The sequence below is a fragment of the Myotis nattereri genome (assembly GCF_964212035.1).
Source record: "Myotis nattereri genome assembly, chromosome: 12".
In the NCBI taxonomy this organism is placed as follows: domain Eukaryota; kingdom Metazoa; phylum Chordata; class Mammalia; order Chiroptera; family Vespertilionidae; genus Myotis; species Myotis nattereri.
Window position 1 is genome coordinate 73667095 of NC_138087.1, and position 18715 is coordinate 73685809.

The 18715-nt window shown below is 37.1% G+C and overlaps 1 protein-coding gene across 1 annotated transcript in view; it reads right to left on the minus strand.

The window, feature by feature from the left end:
• Positions 1–429: 429 nt before the first annotated feature.
• The window catches only part of RC3H2 (ring finger and CCCH-type domains 2), a 37016-nt gene continuing 18730 nt past the window's right edge, over positions 430–18715 (minus strand). Inside the window, exons 7-21 of the mRNA XM_081104110.1 lie at positions 18565–18697; positions 18346–18464; positions 16248–16360; positions 13591–13899; positions 8235–8449; positions 7117–7547; positions 6380–6550; positions 4243–4389; positions 3738–3951; positions 2503–2587; positions 2156–2201; positions 1938–2072; positions 1571–1678; positions 1329–1477; positions 430–780 (exon numbers count right to left, since the gene is read on the minus strand). Of these exons, the coding sequence (XP_080960236.1) occupies positions 582–780; positions 1329–1477; positions 1571–1678; positions 1938–2072; positions 2156–2201; positions 2503–2587; positions 3738–3951; positions 4243–4389; positions 6380–6550; positions 7117–7547; positions 8235–8449; positions 13591–13899; positions 16248–16360; positions 18346–18464; positions 18565–18697 (2574 nt within the window). The 3' untranslated portion in view covers positions 430–581. The remainder of the gene's footprint in view (positions 781–1328; positions 1478–1570; positions 1679–1937; positions 2073–2155; positions 2202–2502; positions 2588–3737; positions 3952–4242; positions 4390–6379; positions 6551–7116; positions 7548–8234; positions 8450–13590; positions 13900–16247; positions 16361–18345; positions 18465–18564; positions 18698–18715) is intronic.

Sequence of the window (18715 nt, forward strand, 5' to 3'; positions counted from 1 at the left end):
CAAGAAAGCTAGTATATAACCCTGCAAAATTCTATGGTAAGAACATCTAACTCCACTCTTCAAAGTAAAAAACAAAACTAAAAAAATTCATGCAAAGTCCCATGAAAAAGATAAATAAAGCAGCTGGAATGAGATGGAAATTTCTCTTAGTGAAACATAAAATAGAAATAAATAAGTTAATTAAGTCTACTTTCACTAGATGTATCATTGTAGGATCCTGCTAGTTTAATAACTGAGTTGTTAATTTTCTATAGAAGCCATTTAAAATAGGAAATGGCTCAGTTACTGCACCGGATTGCTACAAACTCATAAAAAGCTGCTTGAAGCTTAAGTTAAATGTCCAAATTCCAATCACTTCTGGAAAGTGAACATGTTACACCCTAGTAAATTTTCTTTTTTTCTTTTTTCATAATGCTAATGCAAGAGGGCTTGAAGTATCAAAGAGTCCACAGGAACTGGATGCCCCCAGTAATATCTTTTTTTTAAAAAAAATATACATTATATAATATATATTATATATATAAAAAGCTAGTGTAAATGCTTCCATGGTATGGTCACAAATTTGAAAGATGAATCTCCTTTCAGCTGTTAATCATCTTCCCATTTGCAACAACAGGTTTTAAAAAGTCATTTTTATCTTCAGACATAACGTGAGTTTTCAGAATGAGGTTGCCAACGCTGACAGATGTGGTGATGGGGAGGCAACTTGCATTGCTAATGGACACTGGAAGTGGCTGGCTAAAGCAAGCCGTTACCGGCAGAATTGTTTTTTGCTCCTCCCTGAGAAAAAAAAATAAATGACATTGAAAACAAATTAGCTTTAAGTGAAAAATTAATACATATGTGAAAAGTTATACCAAACTTCGAAGGCATGTCTTTAATACTAAAAAGTATCAGAGATCACTAAAAATGTTCTATTATTCCAATAACAAAAATACTGGGTAATTTCAGGCTAACAAACTATCAAGTTTAAGATTAGACCATATTTTTTACAGTAATTATACACAGCGGCAATATTAAAACCAAGTTCTCGTACCAAGATTTTTAAAAAGGGAAACCCTCAGACTGAGGAGTATAACCTGATGCTAGAGCACAAAGACTAATTTTTACCCCCCCCAAAAAGTAAATTTCAGGCTACTAAAATGGACTACTTTGTTAGTTCAAATTTAGTTATTCTCTCCTAAAAATCTAGACTGACCAAAATCATTGCCCATTACATAAGATCTTCCCCTCGCAGGATAAAAAAGTGCCAAAAATGAATTAAATTAAACACCGCATCTATTTCACTTTACATATTCATGGTTATGAATTTTCTGTCTAACACTCACAGAATCACATGGTCTTCACCTAAACTCTGTCTCTTCTGCTCCAGTGGCTCCTTTTGGTGCGGTTGGACTGGATGTCCATTTTCCACTGCAGTTCCATTCAGCAACTGATCATTTTGAGAACTGATACCAAGTTGTATATCCAGGATCTCCTAAGAAAATAAAGTGTTAATCCTTCAGTATAAGTATTTTATTTTAGTTGCCAATGGAATAAAGCCTCCTAAACATCTACCTGTGTTACTTACTTCAATTTGTTCACTCTGTCCATCAGGTTCATCAGTGTCAAGTGCCGATAGCTCTAATTCAATATCCCTATCAGGCTTAGTATCAGTTGCATCTTCTGTATAATCACTCTGTAATGTAAAAAAAATAACGATTTTATACCTGTGGAAACGGGGGCTTCCCTTTTAAATTTAAGTGGGAATCCCAATGATTGATCTAAAAAATTATTTAAGAAATCTGGGACCACAATTTTATTGCTACTATTAAGTTTTAAAAGCAAGCATGTAAGAAAAAGGCACACTAAAATGCACTAAGGACATAAACCTATGCACAGCAACAGCAAACAACAAATCCATTTAAACATGAAGCTGGTAGGCTCACTTTCTTTACCTCTCCATTTCTCAATTCAATTTCCTTGCTTAGTAGATTTAAGGTAAGGTGACGGCCTTCATCCAGGGAATTCCACTTCTGTTGCATGGCCAGAGCATTGGCCTCCCTCTGAAGAAGCAATGAGTTACTCTTGGCCTAGACGGGGGTGAAAAATAAAGTTAGCTTCCAACCACCATTCTATTTTTTAAAAAGTCAAAGCTGAGTGACACAGAACCTACCTGCTGAAGTTCAATGCTTAAAAGGTCTCCAGTACTGGAATGCTTTCTATGACAAGATAAATCAGTAATAACGAATCTGTCCCTTTAAAGAGAAACATGTTTATTGTAATAAAAGTGAAATAAGTGAAGCAGTAATAAGTATATTCTACATATGTTTTATGTAACAGATCAATCCTGAAAATTTCAGTCATCATTCCAAATGTAAAAGTAAATATTTTTTCAGAAATTTGTTACATAGTTAAAACTAGCAAAGCACATTTTATGAATAATTGGGGATAGAATCTGTACTCTGAGAATATATACAAGTCTGAGAATAGAAAATCCTAAAGAATTAAGAGTAACCTTACCGTTCGATATAGTGTGCTGATGATGTGGACTCACTACCATAAGAACTCCACCTTGAATCAACAGCATTGACATAAGGGACATAATCTACAGAAATGTAGAAAGAAACAATGACCAGAAAAGTGAAAAATCAGTATCTACATGTGAATACTTTTTTAAAAAAAGATTTACTTATTATTATTTTTAATATGTTTTTATTGATTTCAGAGAGGAAGGAAGAGCTAGAAATATCAATGATGAGAGAGAATTCTGAAAAGATGGTCTTCTTCAAATTTTGTCCCACTGCCTCTGCACGCCTGTGACTGGGGATCGAGACTGCAACCCAGGCATGTGCCCTTGACCGGAATCGAACCCAGGACCCTTCAGTCAGCAGGCCGACGCTCTATCCACTGAGCCAAACTGGTTAGGGCATGAATGGGATACTTTTCAAAAGATCCATATTTTATCCAACGAGCCATGTTCTCCTGGCTAAACCATTTAATTCTGAGTTGTTAAATTGAGGATTAAAAAAAAAATGCTAAAGATAACAACAAAACAACAAAAAAAACCCGCTGAAGAAAACTTTATCCTTTCCAACAGCATGGATGGACCTGCAGAACATTATGCTAAGTGAAATAGGCCAGTTAGAGAAAGACAAGTACCATATGTGGAATTTAATGAACAAACTGAGCTACCAAGCAAAATAGAGACAGACTCATAAATAAAGAGCAGGCAGACAGCCTGGGGGATGGGAGATAGGAGGAACTGAGATGAAAAAAAAAGAGAGAGAGAGAGAGAGAGACAGAGAGAAAGCTCATGGACACAGACAACAGTGTGGTAACTGTGGGGTGAGGGGTGGGAGTGGAGGTGAAAGCGGGCATAGAGGTGATAGATAAATGGTGATGGGAAAAATAAATAAATAAATAAATAAATAAATAAATAAATAAATAAAATTTCAAAAAACAGGGCTGCCCTAGCTGGTTTGGCTCAGTGGATAGAGCGTCGGCCTGCAGACTGAAGTTCTGCAGCCTGGGTTCAATTCTGATCAAGGGCACATGCCCGGGTTGCCAACTAGATCCCCAGGGTGGGGGTAGGGGGGTGCAGGCGACAGCTGATCAATGATTTTCTCTCATCATTGATGTTTCTATCTCTCTCTCCCTTCCTCTCTGAAATCAATAAAAATATATTAAAACAAAACAACAACAACAAAAACACTGTGCTAGAGTATATCAGGTGAGGTATTAGTTAAATGGGTTACCTGATATGCTGATGGGCTTAGTCGCACTTCCTTGGGAAGCAGTGGCCTGGACAGGATCCGTGGTATGGTAACCTGTACGGGAAGATCTGGAAATTGCACCCCATTTTGAGATGATAGGTCCATCACTAAAAGGAATTATTGGGTCTTCTTCTTTTGTCCTTCTCTGAGTTTCAAATAAATGTACTCTTCTCTTAACATCTCCACTGTCTAGGTCCTGCATAAACCAAAGAAAATCAGTAATAGGATTACTGGCAATTACTTCAGCTAGTATTACAAGCACATGCTTTCAGAAGACATATAATTAAGTTTTCTGCGAAATTCAACACTAGCTGTAGATCTCAATGACAATCCAACATCTATTTTAAACCATCAAACTGGGCTCAAATAATTAAAACATTAAATTCAATTCAGTTCAGACTTATAGCAACAATGAAGATGAAAGTATTCAAACATTCTAAAACCTGAGTCAACATGCGTAATAGCCTCCCAGCCCCTGGAATCATACCATTAACACAGCATTTGAATTAGCAATCACATCTCTGGGCTCTGAATCAATGACATTTATACAGGAGCCTATGGTGCCACAAGACCAGGGAGAATAATGGGAAAGATGGTCTTCTTCAAATTTTGTCCCACTCACACTGTCAGAGAGCTGATTAAAAAATAGAAAAAGGCACAGCCAATTAGTAAAAAAACCTTACATTTATACACTTGTAACTATTAAGCAACTACTATAGAATACAGAGGACTTCATAGTGAATAATTAAAACTTCAGTGACTAAAAAAACTGTCATAAATAACACATAGTATTTTTAAAATAGAATGTCTTCTCCTTTTACTTTGTCTTTAAGTGCTCATTAGGAATCCCTGACTGATACTATTAAAACCAATCAACAAATCATTTATAGCATGCCTCTAACATGGTATAAGGTGCTCCAGAAAAGAAAAAAAAAGGAAACAAACATACACATAGATCACAGTCCATGCCCTAAAGTAGTTTATCGTTTGGAGAAAAGAATAAGGAAATAAGGAAACATAACTGATAAACCATACAGTATTAAATAAAGAACAAAAATAATGCAAACAAGGCTCTGGATCTAGAAGGGGAAGTGGATAAATTTTAGAGAGACTATAAGGATAACTGTAGAACAAGAATACTAAAGTTGAAAGAATCATTAAATCTAGTTTATTAATTAGATAGATAAGAAACTCAAGGCCAAAAAGATTAAAGTACTTATCCCAAGTCATAGTACTAATAGCAGATCTGAGTCTCAGGGAAATACTTTCAAAAGCATAGTATAAAAAATGTAAATCCAATTTTCTATTATTAAGCAAGTGGCAAATCTATCACTCTGTTTTCAAGATATTTACCTGGTCTTAAGAAGCCTAAGTTTGGCCCTAACCGGTTTGGCTCAATGAAAAGAGCGTCAGCCTGCGGACTCAAGGGTCTCAGGTTCGATTCCGGTCAAGGGCATGTACCTTGGTTGCGAGCACATACCCAGTAGGGAGTGTGCAGGAGGCACCTGATCGATGTTTCTAACTCTCTATCCCTTTCCCTTCCTAACTGTAAAAAATCAGTAAAATATATTAAAAAAAGAAGTCTAAGTTTGATGAAAAAAATTTGGATCTAGTTTTAAAATTCAATAGTTTATTGCAATATCCATGGATGGGCCCTGGCTGGGTCGCTCAGTTGCTTAGAGCATCGTTCCAATACACCAAGGTTGCAGGTTTGATCCCCAGATAGAGCACATACAAGAATCAACCAATGAATGCATAAAATAGATGGGTCAATTAATCTCTGTTTCTCGCTCTCCTTCCCTCTCTAAAATCAATAAATACATTTTTTTTTTAAAGCTAAAAAAAGAAATGTGCATGGATGAAAATATTTGATGTCTAGGATTATTTCAAAATAATCCATTTGGAAGAGGCGGTTCAAATAAGGTTCACTGAGTTGGTAACTGTGGAATCCAGGTGAGGGCACACGGGGTTTATTATATATTCTCTCTACTTTTGTTTAAAAGTTTTCATAAGGAAGGGACTCAAAAAACTTTTTATATTAAAAACTTGTTTTGCGATGGCAAGAACAATAATTTACAGTGATGTAAAACACCATGAATAATACAGTAGGCATTCCTGCACCTTTTGTAAAGTAGGGAAGAAATATCTCAGGTAAACCAAGATTCAAATCTCAGCTACTTATAGACTGAATTTATTAGTTGGGCAAATTACTTAACTTCTCTGGGTAGGATTCCTAACCTGCACAATATGGATAGCACCTACCTTCTAAGGTTTTTGTGAGAATTAAATAACATTATGTAAATGCTTAGTACAATGTCTGGCACAAGTAGGTGCTCAATAAGTGGCAGATATAAATGCTATTATTAATAAAAACCATAAAAAATAATGAGAACTAGATTGCTGAAAAGATTTTGAATTCTTGGTGAAAAAGGGACTGTGTCCTAAAGGTCTTCAGTGTCTCATAAAATCTATCGATAATGCTTACAAATTTAACGTGTTGAACTAAATTCAGCTGCGAACCAAACCACTGCAGAATAGCCACCATAGCTAAGCCTGATTGAACGAGTGCTCTGAAGTCAGTTGTTTGACCTATCCCTGCATCAAGTGATTGAAACCTTGCTTACGTCAGTGCGAAAGTCTACACTGAACAGAGGAGAAGGTGGTGTTGGAGACTGTGTTGCCACAGGAAGAGCTGGAGAGACAAGAGGTGCTTTCTGAGTGTGGTACTGTGCCCACTGTTCTGGCTTTCTTCTTATCTGCTCCTCGCAACTGGTCTTCAAATGACCACAAGGATCCTAAGGGGGGGGGGATAAAAGAAACAATCTTAATCATGTAGGGAGCAGTAAATAAATTTAATTATATTCTGTGGAGATAAACAATTTATTATATATTTGGGACAAAAAATACAATAGGGAAGTCATCCTAGCCTATTCTTTACACAATTAAATGAAAGGGTCAAGGTATATTAAAGTAAAATCTGAGCACTCACTTTTGGGGTTTTGGAAAGTCATTTGTATGAATGTGGGGACACTGAAAATAAACCCTATTCCTGTATTTTGAAGATTTCTTTTTATCTTCCCATCAGTTTCCTATCCAAACAACAGTTACTGAGCATGAATATGTATCAGGTCCAGTTCTAAGAGCTTTGTTTTTCTGATTTAATCCTCACAACAGCCTTATGAGGTAAGTATTACTATTATTTCCATCAAACAGATGAAAAAACTAACAGAGAAGTCAAGTAACTTCCATACGTCACATAGTAAGTGGAGGAGCGAGGATATATACCTGGGTGGTTTGACACCAGACATTGGGTTCTTAGCCATTACACTACAGCAGCATTCCTATTTCCATCATCACTTACTCTTGGTAAAGGCACAGTTGTCCTTGGTTCACTTGGCTGCTGACAAGCCACTGAATAATACCCATCTAAGGAGTTAAATCTTTCTCGCAAAGACGTCTGATAGACAGACGAGTGCATCACATCCATAGGAGGTAAAGAATTGCTTCTAATAATGTCATCTCGTTGGTACATAGGTGGACGCCAGATGCGCCTACTGTCGTACACAGGAGCATACATTCCAGAAGGTACTGGAGGAACTGGTCCATATGGCTGCGGAGGAGGAGGTTGGTAAGGAGAATTCATTCGATCTCGAGGGGAAAATGTACTGTAATGATCGGCATATGGCATGGAAGCAGGTGGGAGGGAGGACTCTGGAACATTATTGGACCTCACAAAGCGAGGAACACAGGGAGCCACACCAGCTGGTACCGTTGGAGGTGGTGGGTAGTATCCTTAAAAATTGGAAAGAGGAATATTTAATGTAATCTTAGTAAAATCTTAGTAAAATTCAACATTTTATAATGGTATAAGTCTAAAGCAATCTTTAATGTGGGAAAATAAAATAAGCTTTGACCTTACTTTAGTTACCCCTGCTTTTGAAAGAAGCTATACCCTCTCAAGACACCACTATATGAAAATCATTAACATTCATTACTTTGTTCTCTAAAAACACATGATACAGCTATTAACAGATGGTTGGTACATTTCCTTCTAGGGCATCTATTCCCACAGGTTTTGAATTAAGTAATTATAATTACATCTTCGATTCTTAACCTTGTTGGGAGCCGAGGTTAAAACCTTTTTCAAAATCTATATAAGTTGTGTGTTGTCTTTCCAAAATTACACCTAAATATATAAATCAAACATTTTGTATATCATTTCAGGGGATTTACAGAACTCCCTGAAGCTCTTCTATGGACCCTATATTTAGTTCATAAGAATGACAACTCTAAAACTATTTGTATGTAGAATTATATATTCTTAGGGCAAAAAAGAAATTTAGGGGTCATGAAGTCCAAAGGATTATTTTTTAAGTGCAAATATTCTAGATAGACATAAATTATTAACTTACTTATCTAAGGGCAACAAATGTTATATTACAGTTTCTTTTTTTCTTAGAACTGTCTAAAATTACTTACCTGTCTGTGGGTACTGTGGGACTTCAAAGGGTATCTGAGTTCTTGGATCTTGAAAATACTGAATGTTTTCAGAATGCTGAGGATATACTGGTACTCTAGTTATAAATGGGCTGGATTTTGGAGGCACAGAATTCAGTTCTGTTCCAACATTAGAGGGCCCAGCTGAGGTAGCTGCTACACTGCTTACAGGAGTCTTGGGTGGAGAACCAATTTTACTGGAGAGAAAATTTAACAGAAAGCAAATGATGAATCACTGTCTATGACTCTTAAGTCTTCCTCAGTAGGCATTTTTTGTAATTATATAGCAAAACAACTAATAGAAAGATACTTTAGGAATTTCCATAGTAACAACTAAGAAAATGAACTTCATTGCCACCTAACATTGCTAACTCACAGCAGCATCGTGACAGATCTCTGATAAGAACAAAAAGAAATACAAACAAATCCCAGGCACTAATGTGACCCATCAGTCTCTTTCACTTGCCTTTGAACAAAAGTTTTTCCTATTGAAAAATTTTAAAAATTCCTTTTTCAGTAAGTTCTCAACAGAAACAACATAGTCTACCAGTAGTATTCTTAGGGACAAAGAAGACAGACATGAAAAGGGTTGTTCTGTTAAGAGTTAGCTTAGCTGAAATATAAACACACAGAGGAACAGCCATTTTGTTAACTGCTATCTCTCCAGGACTTAGAACAGTTCCTGGCACACAGAAGGCACTAAATAAACATTTGTTGGACAAATGAAATCGTTCTTGCCATGTAGTAAATATCTGTTGGATGAGCAAAACTCCAATGAAATATCTACTCATTAAATTAACACAACATACGCAAACCTTTTATCTTAAAAAAAAAAAAAACCCACAAAGGATTTTCTTTGTTGAGTCACCAAGCAATCAGCCCCACAGGACCTCATCATGGCTTTTAACCCTACCAGACTGATTTTTCGGTAATTTCCTCACAAAGGTGAAATATTGGCGCTAGATGAAAGGCAGATGAAAGGTAGACCTATTTTCTACAATGTCTCCAAGTTCCATCTTATTCTAACCACTTGTTTGCATGTAACTAACATTTTTCTATATCATGTTGTTTTTTTCTCTTTAATGCTCAGGAGCTCAGGTATAGGGGACAGTTAGGTTCAGAGCCTCAGGTCTGGTAGGATTAAGAAGTCAAAGTTTTAGCCCTGACCAGGTTGCAGGTTTAGCCCTCAGGTCAGGGCACATACAAGAATCAACCAATGAATGCATAAATATGTGGAACAACAAATCGAAGTCTCTCTATCTCTTTTCTTCCCCCTCTCTAAATTCAATAAATATAAATTTAAAATGTAAAAATTTAAAAAGTCAAACTTTTCCCAGATAAGACAAAGCTAAAAGTGCACCACCACCACCAAACCAGTATTAGGAGAAATGTTAAAGGGACTTACTTTAAGAATAGAAGAAAAAGATTTAAAAAATCCTATATAATAAAAGGGTAATATGCAAATAGACCAAACTGCGGAATGACCGGTTGCTATGACGCACACTGACTACCAGGGGGCAGATGCTCAAGGCAGGAGCTGCCCCCTGGTGGTCAGTGTGCTCCAACAGGGGGAGCGCTGCTCAGCCAGAAGCTGGGTTGACAGCTGGTGAGCATAGAGCCTCTCCCACCTCCACAGCAGTGCTAAGCAGCAGCGAGGCCCCCGGACTGCGCGAGGGCACAAGCCGTCTTCCCCCGAGTGCACGAATTTCATGCACTAGGCCTCTAATATGAATAATAAAATGGCAATAACTACACATCTAGCAACAATTACCTTAAGTGTAAATGGATTAAATGCTCCAACCAAAAGACACAGGGTGGCTAAATGAATAAGAAAATAAGACCCTTCATATGTTTTCTACAAGAGACTCACTTCAGTTGGAAAGGCACACACAGACTGAAAGTAAAGGGATGGAGAAAGATATTTCATAAAAATAAAAACAAACAAAAGCTAGGGTAGTAATACTTATACTAGACAAAACAGAATTTAAAACAAAGGCTACAAAAGACAAAGAAGGACCCAGCAATTCCACTCTGGGTATTTACCCAAAGAAATCCAAACACTAATTAGAAAAGACATATGCACCCATATGTTCATTGCAGCATTATTTATAACAGTCAAGATATGGAAGCAACCTAAGTGCCCCTCAATAGATGAATGAAGAAGAAGTGGTACATATATACAATGGAATATTACTCAGTTAAAAAAAAAAAAAGAATGAAATCTTGCCATCTGCAGGAACATGGATGGACCCAGAGGGTATTATGTATGCTAAGTAAAATAAGTCAGATAAAGACAAATACCATATGATTTTACTTATATGTGGAATCTAAAAAAAGCAAAAATAAATAAACAAACAAAACAGAAGCAAACTCATAGATACAGAGAACATTTTGATGCTTGCCAAATGGAAGGGGAATTGGGGTGATGGATAAAAAGGGGAAGGGATTAAGAAGTATAAATTGGTAGTTACAAAATAGTCACGAGCATGTAAAGTATATCATCTATATATATAAAAGCCTAAGCTGCTGTTAGGACTGGACGACTGGCCACTATGATGTGACCTGACCACCAGGGGGCAGATGCTCAACGCAGGAGCTGCCCTTGTGGTCAGTGCACTCCCACAGCCAACCTTCCGCGGTCCCTCCCCCTGGCCAGTCTGCCCCGATTGGCCCTGATTGCCAGCCAGGCCAAGGGATGCCACCTGTGCATGAATGGTGAAAGATGGGGGGATCACTTTGTAAATTATATAAATATCTAATCACTATGTTGTACACTTGAATCTAATATTGTATATCAACTGTAACTGAAAAATTAAAACATTATGAAAAAAAAAGCCAAACTTTAGCAGAGCTTGACATGTGGTGACTCAAGGAAATGATCTTATTAATGATACAGAAATTCAATATGCTGTATCTCAACTAAATTAGAAGGGTTTTCTCAAACTAGAGAAGCCCCTTTAAAGCTGGAGTAGCAACAACAAGGAGAATGTGCTGCCTTTAAGTCCAGTAAATGTTTACTTCTATGTGTAATTGGGTATTAAAATGTAGGAAATAAAGAACAGTGGGGTAATATTTGATAGAAATATACCGACTTATCGAGTTCAAAGATATTTTAGAGCTATATTTAGTCTTTGAAGTAAAATAATAAAGGCAACAAAGGAAATGATGAGAATTTCCTATAACGAATAACACTTACTGAGCAATTATTGAGAGCACTCTAGGAATATGTTAAGTGTTTTTACAAAGATTATCTGATCCTTTCATATCAAAATGTTATATACTGTAAATATGGGTCAGTACTTTGAGATGAAAAATTCTTAGATGTATCAAGAAAAAGACATCAAAATCCATGACAAAGTTCATGGGCTCAAGAAATCCTGTAAGCTGCCCCAACAATTCAGACTTAAGAAAAAACCAACTTTCAGTCAGACAGCTAGATGGCTATAGCTGTGGATGACTTTCCGGATTCTAGGCTCTCCTTTGCTGCAGCCCCTCTCATACAGACATGCTCTTAGCTGTGCCCCTTCTACTGATGAAGCCACTCCTTCCTAACTATCCATATTTTTGGAACCAGCTCATTGTCTTAACATCTGAGAATCCTTTCACAGTAACTCCCTGCAGAATCAGTTACTCTTTTTTTAATGTCCAAAAACACTTGGAACACAACTCCATTACAGTACCTTTCACAATATATTATATATTACATCTGTCTCTTAAACTACACGAGAAGACCGTTAGAGGCAGGAAGTATATCCAGTTCATTATCATTACTACACCAGCTGGCCTGGTGTTTGGCACATAGAAGACCCATAATTCTTGATTGAATAAATATATGATTTACTTATTTGTATTAATTTATTTTAAAAGTTTCTTCCTGGTCCATCATATTTAAAATGAGATATAATTTACCCTTTTAAAGTATGCACTTAAGTGATTTCTGGTATATTCACAATATACAACTATTAGCATTATCTATTTTTGAAACATTTTCATCAACACCAAGAGAAACCTGTACTCATTAGTATTCGCTCCCCATTCCCTTTTCCCAGCCCCAGCCCCTAGGAGCCACCGATCTACATTCTGTCTATACAGACTTGCCTGCTCTGGACACTCAAATAAATGGAGATATACACTATGTGGCCTTTTGTGTGCAGCTCCAGTGTTGCTTCATTTATGTAAATGCTGTCTTCAAAACTGTATCATCTTGTTTTTACAAGACAGACATCTTATACATCTCATGTATTTTCAAGAGTGCCAAGAACAGAATTCAGAATGAGTGCGCAAGTAACATTTGCTAACTAGACAATGTTGTCTGATATATATAATTTCTGAAATCTCCCCGAGGTAAGAGTATAATGATCGTTTAACAAACAAATTCCCCTATGACATGCTAACTGCAGAAATAAAAAAATATAAATGCTTACTTACCCATCATTTATTATATGAAACCACCAGCAGTTTACTGAGTGCCTAGCATAAACCTAGCATAAAGTTTTTTTCCTAGAAGGTATATACTAGATATTGACACACTAGATATGGGTGACAAAATCTGAACATGCTTTAACTTGGATTTTAAAATAAAAGAATAACAAAGCATGAAATTTTAGAGGTGGAACTTTTCAGATCATCTGAAAGTTTTAAAATTTTTTCTTAAAGCACCAAAACCCCTTTGCCAAATTAAATCTTATGCTGAAATCCAACAATAATGGAGGCAATAATAATGATAATAATGACAGATATTTATTAAATGCTACGTGGCAGGTGTTGTTCAAAGCACACTGCAGTATTAAGTCATTTTATCTTCACAATAGTAGTAGGTACTATTATTATACTAATTCTATGGATGAGTAAACTGAGGAAAACAGATTAAGTAACAGCCAGAATTTGAACCCAGAGAGTTTGGCTCCAAAGATTTCCCTCTTAATTTCTATACACCATTACAGAATATAGACTAGAACTGTTCTCATTAAAGCAGGAGCTGGAAGCTCAAGCCTCTCACCTGCTTAGGTTTCTACTTAATTCCTTTCTGGCAACTCTATGGACTCAACCCTCAAGTTTAAGGAAAGAAGGTGTGAAAAAAATTAATTGTGGTCCAACCTCTTCAGTTTATGATTGAGAGAAACAAAACCAAGTTAAAGTAACTTCCCAAGGTCACAAAGCTATTCAGTTACAGAGCCAGGACTAGCACTCAAATTATTTTGGAATTTCATACTGTTTCTACATGACACATTCTACATAAAACTTCTACTAACTGCTTTTCCTCAGGAAAAATAAAAATACTCAGGCATTTCTACAAAGTCTAAGTAACTCATATTAAGCATTTTTACCTACTACTTACTTTTCAGTTACTGACTCTGAAGAAGGCCCAGCAGCATTCTGACCATTAGTGCCAACCTTCCCCACTTTCTTCACAGTCTCCAGAGCTCTTAATGCACTGTCAGTATTACGTGGGATTAGCTGGGAAACACTGTTTTCTGCATTGGAAATTCCATTTGTACTTGGAACAATTTTCCCCGTTGCTTCAGTACTTCCTATGACAGAAATGACATTTCCGGCTGTGGTTGTGACAGTGTTGCTTACACCAACTTTATTTAGAAGAGGAAATGTTCTTACAGTTGCATTGATCTTTTTGTTCCTTAATCGATACCTGTTTTAAAAACAATTAATGTATTGATGACTATTTCACTATATCTTAAAAAAAAAAAGACAATGGGAAAAGATTTAAAAAGAAGGAAACAGTTTTGAAAGTTTCTTCAGCTAAATATCATATACGGTCTATATCAAACTCTGCTCTAATAGGTGCCACATGAAAATACATATGCCATTCACCTACACACAGACACCTGTACATATAGGCACATATTTAATAGCAAGCAAAGTACACATGCATCCAAAGAAGGCTTCTGAGGGAGTGGGAAGAGATCCTTTTGAAAATTTTGTCTATCTGGAATATAAAGTTCACTAAATAAAAATGAAATAAACCATATAAAATTTAATTGGGAATATAAAGAGAAAGGTATACAAGAGTTGAAAAAATTCTGTTGTTAAAAATTTGTTAATTACATAATTTTAAAGAAAGGAAAACACTGCCTTAGCTGGCTTGGCTCAGCGGATAGAGCATCGGACTGCGGACCAAAGGGTCTCGGGTTCGATTCCGGTCAAGAGCACATACCTCGGTTGCAGGCTTCTCCCTGACTGGGCCCTAGTTGGGGGCACATGCAGGAGGCAACCAATTGATGTGTCTCTCTCACATCAATGTTTCTCTCTGTCTCTTCCTCTCTCTTCTATTCTTCCTAAAAAAAATCAATGGAAAAATACCCTCGGGTGAGGATTAACAACAACAAAAAAGAAATAAAAAAATTAAAACTCATTTTTAATAAACAGATTAGTTTATGAGATGATTATCAGAAAGGTAGGCACAGACTAGATGATGCAAGGTCTTAGAGCCACAATCTAGATTTTACACCTTTATCCATATAGTAATGAGAAAATACCTAAGTACCTACAATGAGTCTTATGGCAAAGTTCTCCCTATTTTGTGGGAAACAATGAGATTGGGGTGGGCAACAGTGGCTGTAAGAAAACTAGTTAGGCCCTGACCGGTTTGGCTCAGTGGATAGAGCGTCGGCTTGCGGACTGAAGGGTCCCAGGTTCGATTCCAGTCAAGGGCATGTACCTTGGTTGCGGGCACATCCCCAGTGGGAGGCAGCTGATGGATGTTTCTCTCTCATCGATGTTTCTAACTCTATCCTTCTCCCTTCCTCTCTGTAAAAAAAATCAGTAATAAAATATATTTTTTTAAAGAAGAAAACTAGTTAGGAGGCAACTGTGTACAAGAAAAGGGGATGACAGCCCTGGTGGGTAGAGCTTCGGCCCTCAGACCAAAGGGTTGCAGGTTCCATTTCCGGTCTAGGCATATACCTGGGTGACGGGTTTGATCCTGGCCCTGGTCGGGATGAGTGCAGGAGGCAATCAATCTCTCTCATATCGATGTTTCTCTCATTCCCCCACCACCTTCCTACCACTTTCTCTTAAAAAACAAAATCAATGGGAAAAATATCCTCAGGCGAGGATTAAAAGAAGGGGGCAGAGGGGATGATAGTTTGGACTATAAGAATGGGAAGATGAAGGAAGAACTGAGAAATATATAGGAACTGATAGAACTTAGTGACTAAGACAAGCAGGTGAAAGAAAACTGACACAAAGATGATTCTTATAACATGACATGAATTAACTGGCTGGCTCAGGGAACACTGGGGCAGAGTAGAATGGAAGGTAGAAGAGGAGGGTGCATAGGACTAGAAAATGAGCTCAAACTGAGTTTAAAGTGTCTAAAAACAAAAGGGAAAGGTCCATTAAAAGTTGATAGTCAGGCCCTAGCTGGTTTGGCTCAGTGGATAGAGCATCGGCCTCTGGACTGAAGGGTCCCAGGTTTGATTCTGGTGAAGGGCACATGCACAGGTTGCAGGCTCAATCCCCAGTAGGGGGCGTGCAGGAGGCAGCTGATCAATGATTCTCTCATCATCGATGTTTCTCTCTCTCCCTCTCCCTTCCTCTCTCAAAGCAATAAAAAATATTTTTAAAAATAATAAAATAAAATAGCTTTTACCCATTTACTTTTATGTTTGGGGTAAATGGACCTAGAAAAAGGAATTACCCATAGGAGAAGAGAAAAGGAAAAGATACATAAAAAGGCTGTTAAAATAAGACCAAAAGTCATAAAAAGAAAATCTGCATTACCATTTACCTGGGCCTTTGCTGTTATCTTCAAGTGAACTGGAGCAAATAAGATTGCACATAGGAGTATTTTCATTGTACACAGGTGCTTAGCAGAAACATGTATTTCAGCTGGTTAACTCACGTTAACCTTGCTCCCAGAAGCAACAAGGTAGTTAATTCCATCGTGAAAACTCATCACAAACTTTAAGATTGTATCTAACACTTTCATAATGGCCCACAATTAAACCCATATGCAACAGAATTCTCATAACTTACTTTTCAAGCTCTTCCTGAGAATGGGCAAAAGTACAGTTTGTTCCTCGTGGACACCCTCCTTGCTGTCTTAGATCTCGGCACATGCTAGTCTTATATTTGCTGTTTGGCTGAGGCTACAAAAAGAATCAGTGTGTGGAAAAGTGAAGATTCCAGGTGTTATTCACTCTTGGGACTTCAAAATTTCATGACTGCACCTTCAATTCTTTTTCACATTAGATATAAGTAATTCTCATGCTGAAACAATTATCATTCCATTGTTTCTTATTAAGAATTACGTGGCATAACCCTGAGTTGGCATTTTAGACATTCCCTCTGGAGATTATCTGAAACTGATTCAAATGTTATGTCTATTTATTTGTCAGTCAACACAAAGCCTATGAAAATACAAGATTTCCTCATCAATTCACTGCTGTGTTAAAATTATGATACCAAGCCCTGACCGGTTTGGCTCAGTGGATAGAGCGTCAGCCTGCGGACTCAAGGGTCCCAGGTTCGATTCCGGTCAAGGGCATGTGCCTTGGTTGTGGGCACATCCCAGTGGGGGGTGTGCAGGAGGCAGCTGATCCGTGTTTCTCGCTCATCGATGTTTCTAACTCTCTATCCCTCTCCCTTTCTCTCTGTAAAAAAAATCAATAAAAATATATTTAAAAAAAAATTATGATACCAAAACCAAACAAAAACTTTAAAAAAGCATTTAAAGGCCGTAAGTTTGTTCAATTAAGCTTTCCCAGGATATGTAGAATATGATTTCCCCTGAAAGTGAAAAATTAAGAAATACCTATTTATTTGTCAAGTTGAGGGTACAACTCTCTTTTAGGCTCGGAGTTAAGTTCACATAATGAGGCAAAATATAAAAACCTCATCATACCTACTATGATTTGCATTAAAATCTAAAATGTCCTCGTTATTTTTGTGACCTTAATAAAGATGAAACATTTATCTTTCAGTTGGTGTTTGAATAGTATAATGTCTTCTAAAGGAATAAGGATATAAGATTGGAAAGATCACTTTGGAGTAGATTTGATCCTACCTCTGTCACCGCCCCATGACTTTAGATATGCTATTTAACCACTTTAAGCTTCAACTTGGGAATAGCAATTATCTTGCAAGTGACTGTGAGAATTAGAAATAATATATGTAAAAGATTGAACATAGGAACTGGCTCATAGTATCTTAATAAAAAAATGTCACCCTGGCTGTGTGTTTAGTGGTTAATGCATCGGCCCATGCACTGAAGGGTCAGGGGTTTGATTCCTGGTTAAGGATACGTACCTGGGTGGCAGGTTAAACCCCCAGCCCCAGCTGTGCCACATGCAGGAGGCAACCAATTGATGTCTCTCTCACATGGATGTTTCCCTTTCTCTTTTCCTCCCTCCCCATTCTTTCCTCCTTCCCACTCTCGCTAAAAAAAAAAAGGGGGGGGGGGATCCTCAGGTGAGGATTAACAACAACAACAAAAGTTAATAAATAATAAATAGGTGTTATTAGATTAAAGGAGTTATACCTTAAATAACTCCTTCTAAAGTACACTGAAAATGTGTTTTAAAATATTTTTATTGATTTTTTTTTTTTAAGAGAGTGGGGGAGAGGGACAGAGAAAAAACAACATCGTTGTGCCCCCTACTGGGGATGGAGCCTGCAACCCGGGCATGTGTCCTAACTGGGAATTGAACCAGCAACTTTTTTGTACACTGGATGACTGGCAACCAACTGAGCCACACAGGCGAGGGCTGAAAATATTTTAAAAATTCAATTTCCACATACTTACAAATAGAAATTCATTGACAGAAATGAAGAAAAAAGTGACAATTTCTCCACATTAGGAAAGAATCAGATAAAATGTTTGGAAGGAATCAATAATCTACATTTGGTAAAAGACATCTGCAATAAATTCATATTCAAGATACAATCCAAACTGTTGCTGTGCTCTGAATTATTTATCAGGTATACTACAACTTGAGTTTCTCCCAAAAGACTAGATAATAAAACTTATAAGAGAGTAGAGCCATTTAAAGAGTTCATTAGCCAGATAGCTTGTTAAATGTTCAGGATGAACCTCTGTTAGAGATAACGGTACAAGTACAATAAACGTGCTTACCTGAGGTGTCTCATGGCCTTTTCTACTATAATTCTGTATGAAGTCCACAAGGCCATGAACTACTGTTTTAACAGCTACCATTGCATTTTCTAGCTGCTCCCAAGTTGGTGAAACAGCATCTAAAATAAGCCAAGGAGATGGGATGGAGGAGAGAATTTGTTAGCAGAAATTATCTTGTTATTATGAAAAATAAAAGCAACTGAGTATTTTCCAACATACCTGGATTGGGGTCTATGTTTGCAAGAAGCTCTAAATGAGGCCTCAGTCTATTTAAGTTAGCTGGGTCACCTGTTCGTTGCAAAACAATTGTCAATTCCTGGACACTCTTTGCAAATGATTCTGGAGATTGCAGCTAACAAAACAGAAGACA